At 40.6% G+C, this 5,000-nt stretch overlaps 1 protein-coding gene across 1 annotated transcript in view; it reads left to right on the top strand.

Annotated features, from left to right (window-relative positions):
* Nucleotides 1–1,595, top strand: part of LOC137970148 (placenta-specific gene 8 protein-like) — a 10,527-nt gene extending 8,932 nt beyond the window's left edge. The window contains exon 4 of the mRNA XM_068816645.1: nucleotides 1,089–1,595. Coding sequence (XP_068672746.1) covers nucleotides 1,089–1,184 — 96 coding nt within the window. The 3' untranslated portion in view covers nucleotides 1,185–1,595. The remainder of the gene's footprint in view (nucleotides 1–1,088) is intronic.
* Nucleotides 1,596–5,000: the final 3,405 nt, after the last annotated feature.

The following is a 5,000-nucleotide window of genomic DNA, read 5'->3' as shown; positions in this document are numbered from 1 at the left end:
AAAAAAAACTCCAAAAAAGATTTGTAAAGCAATAACCACGCGTCTGTGAACTTAAAGTGCCACTATGACCAAAAGGTCAATTCTTCTTTTTCTTTGGATTTCAAAACTACGTTAACTAAACATTAAGTGACTTAAGTTCTAAGCCTTAATTTAAAAAAGACACCTGTTTATTTTCACTGGATTTGTCCTATTTAATGGTCCACCATTACCAACTTTAAAATCTTGAGAGAGCTGGATCGAGAAGAAAATGACGTCAAAGACTCACTAGTTTAAAAATGCAGCGCGTGTGGTGTACACGGCTCAATTAATTTGCAGCACGGAGGTTTTCAGACTCTTGTTTTGCATATATCATAAGCTGCATTTAATTTACACGCTGAGATTTTGGGTAGGGTCGTAACTCTTGTTGAACACTATAGAGCGTTTTCACTCTCGTGACCAGCAGCCATATTGGATTACTGAAACAAAGGAAAATATTTGCATAAAAATAGAGTTCAATTCCCTGGGGATTAGTTTGGTACACCATCATGGCCGCCATTTCTTTGTTTTGGAACACCAACATGGCCGCCGTGACGTCATATGAAATCCTATGTTGTTTTCTGTGCTAAATCCATTCTTACCTTTGTTCGTTCTATTGTTCTCTTGGCAAATCCTAAAGCCCGTTCGAAATTTTAAGCTGGTTAGTGAATGACGTCACTTTTCCTTAGATCCAACCCTCTGAGGTCAGTTGAACGTGAGTAATGGCGGACCATGAAATTCCAAACTTACACTAAAAGTAAAAGCCTTTTGATGAAAAAAAAAACAAAGCTCAAAATTTTGCCAGTCTGGTGTTAAGCAAACACACTTTCAAAATCTGAAGAAAAAAAAGGGAAGTGTTTTTTTTTTATCGTAGTATCACTGTAAAAAGTCTACCTTTTTGTCGTGATCGACTTACCTCGCATTAACTGACGGCGAAGCTTTCGCAGTGCTCTGCTAATCTTCTCCCCACTCCAACCAGCCAAGCATATCTAATAACCTTAAAAACGTTGCTCGCTAGGCTCGTTCCGGCCTTGTGCTTAAGAAATGACTTTTGTGTTTCCTCTTGTTTTTAGGGTAACCTGTGCGATGATTATTGCAAAGTTACATGGTGCGGAATGTGTGTGTTGTGTCAGCTGTCGCGTGAGCTGGACCGTTGCGGAACCAGATAAACTATTCTGGAAGCTGACATCTTTTGAGCTTTACTTGGCGATTTTTTTATCACTTCGTCTTACTAGATTAGTGAGAGGATTTACATTTAGTCCTAGTATGGAAGACCTGGTTAGCAGTGTTAAAAATCATATGTATATGTTTTCCGTCACTTCCTCTTACACATGGGCTCTCTTCTTCCCTTCCCCTGAAGCGGAAGAGAGAGAAGGAAAGGGAAGAACAGAGACCCTGGGTACGAGGTTGATCAGGGAGAAAATTTGCCTGTAGTTCCAGTCTGGAAGACCTGGTTAGCCGCGTTAGAAATCAGGTCTATTTGTAGACAATATTATTCACCTGAGAATTTCATGCATGCAGGCATGAAGATGTAACACCTTCTAAGTTTTTGCACCCTAAAATAAATTTAGTTTGATGCAGCCCTGTGTTACTTTACTCACGTGTTAACTTCTTGGTATTTCAATAGTCGACCTTTACTTTCCGACCACCTCAAAGAAGCGACCAGTAATCTTAAACACCGAAAAAATTAAACCAGACACTACTGTTGAAACCTTGCATATAAAAATGAGTATAATTCTTAAGAGACCACCAGGATTTGACATTTTTAAAGGCCCCATACTCCTGGTTCGAATGTTCAGTTGCACAATTTTTTTGGCATTTTGGATCTCATTTTTTCCTGTTAAATCCACACCAACACGGTTGCCGTGGGATAACGGCTGTGCTGTTCCCAACCTAGCATACCACATTTGCTATGAGGAGCTGCCACTTAAAGACGTGCCTGAGACATCCGCCTGGTAGGTTTGCTATGTCATACTGATGAGGGCTAACAAGGCCAATAAAGCTATCCATGGCCGTTAATTAGCCGGGTCAAATGGTTGTGCGCATGCGTGAGGGTTGGCCACGCCAGGTTGGTGTCATGGTGTGTTCACCTTGCTTTTTATGCGAAATCCACACCACAGTTTAAGAATGTTACCCACCCAACTTAATTACCAAACTTACGGTAACTACAAAAATGACTTGAAACTTCCTGTTAAAGAAGTCATCGTTCAACACGTTGATACCAGATAGCGTTATTTCAAAAGCTCGCATGCATTTTAAGATATTACATGACCTTGCGGGGATAAGAATTTTATCTTCGAGTGCTGACAGAGATATCATATCAGATTCGTAACCAGGAGCGGTCATGTAATGTTCTCTTAGTTATATAGATGGCAGAAATCCTAATCTGAAACATTTTAACTCTATTTTGCGGCAAAAGCACCCAAAAGAGTAATCAGCTTGACCCAAGAAAGTCGTCGGTACTTCCGCTGTCTCCGTATCTCGAAGCCATTTTGTTTACTGATTTTTCAAAATGAACATGTTAATGACTCCAACAGCCACCCTACTTTACGGGTGAACAAGATACGCAAATATTATTGGCTCGGATATGTCTTTAACCATACTGACATCATGAATATCCCTGCATGTGAAAAAAAAAGTACTGTGACTGTGCATAGACTGCGTAGCAAGCGCTAAAAGTCGTGCATAACAATGGCAGCAAAAAAGCGACGATGAAATTGTTTAGAATTGCGTGAACATAATATGTTTGGATTCACGATAAACTTTCTTTGCCACGCAATGAAGCGACTTCTACGCTCCAAGAGTGCTAAATGCATGGTGGAGCCCGAAATGCGACATCAGGAAAATATACTGACTTATATTCTCGTCAGCTTTGCTTGAAATCTCTATCACCACCCTTTCGTTTACTTCAAAACAGAAAGGAAAACAGATCCTGGGGTGACATTACACTGATTTGAACAAGCATATCTGTTTGCTGCGCTTATGAGTCCACACTAAAAATACCGACGAAAGCGAAGCATTGTGAAAACGGTGACGCAATAGTGTGGATCCGAGACTTATATTATACTTATTATACTTGTCATAAAAAAGCGTGGAAGTATTTCAAAGCTAGTTGTTTGCACTGGTTTCTTGTCGTTTTTAACGACACAAGAACGCCTACGCGGTAAGGGTTTTTTTTGTTTTTGTGGGGCCCATTTCTATTACTAAGGCCTAGGGCAAACGTCGAATCTAACTCGAATATAATTCATCGAACCTATTTATTTTGAAATAGGCGCATGAATGATGCGACGTTTGCTGCAATTAAATTCGACTCAAATTAATCGATTCGACTCTAGCATAGGTTCGAGTTGCCAACTCGGATAATGCGACAGCGGCTCGGCGTGTCGGCAAACGTCGCTCCAAACACGCGCCGAACTCAATTCATAAATCATACAAATTACAAAATAATTTATTTAAATGTGATAGACTGGGCAAATGCCACAAAAATACATACTCCCCCATCTGCCAAACACTATTTCCCCCCCTGACGAGCATGCGCAGTGCGAAGACAATGTCTCGACCGGAAAGAGCAAGATTTAGAAAGGCATTGAAGACATCGCACTTGAGCTCGAGCAGGATGGAAATGTGCTGTTCGTGTTTTATGAACACAAAATACGAGTGCTTGAAGTGCAAAATACCAATTTGTAACCAGTGTTCTGTTTTCGAACAAAACGAGGAGGTCGATGGATGGAAAGCGGGTCGTAGTAGCTGTCGTCTTTGATACACTGATCTCAGAGCTGTATGCAATGCCCTTCTTCTCTGCCTATTTTTTGCAATTAATTGCCAAAGTAAGGCCTCGCGAGCACTATGTTCCGGCATCTCGCTTACAACTACTAGCATTAATTAGCAGCGCTTCGGGTGAATAGCACGGGGGCGCGTGCTTATTCCTGTGTTTTAATGAAGCCAACTGGTGAAATAGGTGCGACGTTTGCTACCAAGCTGAAATGAAGTCGACTCTTTGTCGCGCCTATTTAAATGTATTCGACGCGACTTTAGATTCGACGTTTGCCCTAGGCCTAAGGCTAACGCTCGAGTACAGAACATGAGCATAAAAACAGCACTTGAAATAATACGCTAATAACTACAAGGCTAACGCTTAGAAAAACGGACCCCTTCCAGTTACATATAGAAAATGTTCTAGATAATTAGTTCACGTTATTTTAAAAAACATATATACGCAGACGAACAATTACGCGCGCTACATTCAGATATTTACAACCGCTGAAATTTTTGTCGCCCAGAATTACTTCTATATCAGCAGCTCCCGAACAGGTCCGCAATACAAATCTGTGAAAACGGCTTTATAAATATCCACAACAAGAAATCTACCATGACACTGTAATGTTTCACAAAATAGTATCGTGTTCAAGACCAGCCTTTACCACGGCCTCTACTCCACTACTAACACGTACGCAATGCGTGCCTATTTTTGTTATGTTACAGCCTGAATTATTAATGAACCTTAACTCAAAAGGAAACGTTTGAATTACGATTCAAACTGACTAAGGGTGCTTAATATTTGTTGGAAAGGTGATCGTTGTGTGTTGGTCGGCGATTTTTCGGATACGAAGATCAACCGGACAAAATTGTGCGATTTAAATATTTCGTTTCCAAAAAAGTTGAACGTCGCGAAGGTCTGCGAAGAAGGGATTGGAACCGGAGGAAATCATGAAATGAAAGGAAAAGTACGTACGTACCCGTTTGAAGGACTACCTTAAAACGTTGTCCTAAATTCTTGGTTGGAATTTCCGATAAAAAAAAAGGGTCTCATCATTTAACAATGTTTTTTTTACCGCGATTTTCATTCTGCGGAATCTCACCTTCTAGCGCTAAGCGCCAAAGTGCCAAAGTGCGTTTTGGCTTCCATCAATCAAATTTCCGAACATAGCCGGGAAAATTGACCCCGTCTCCGGAAAGTGAATTGGAGTTTTTTTTAATTCACAGTT

The sequence above is a fragment of the Montipora foliosa genome, chromosome 9 (genome assembly GCF_036669935.1).
Source record: "Montipora foliosa isolate CH-2021 chromosome 9, ASM3666993v2, whole genome shotgun sequence".
NCBI classification, from domain to species: Eukaryota; Metazoa; Cnidaria; class Anthozoa; order Scleractinia; family Acroporidae; genus Montipora; species Montipora foliosa.
This window is presented reverse-complemented; position numbering and strand designations above follow the sequence as displayed.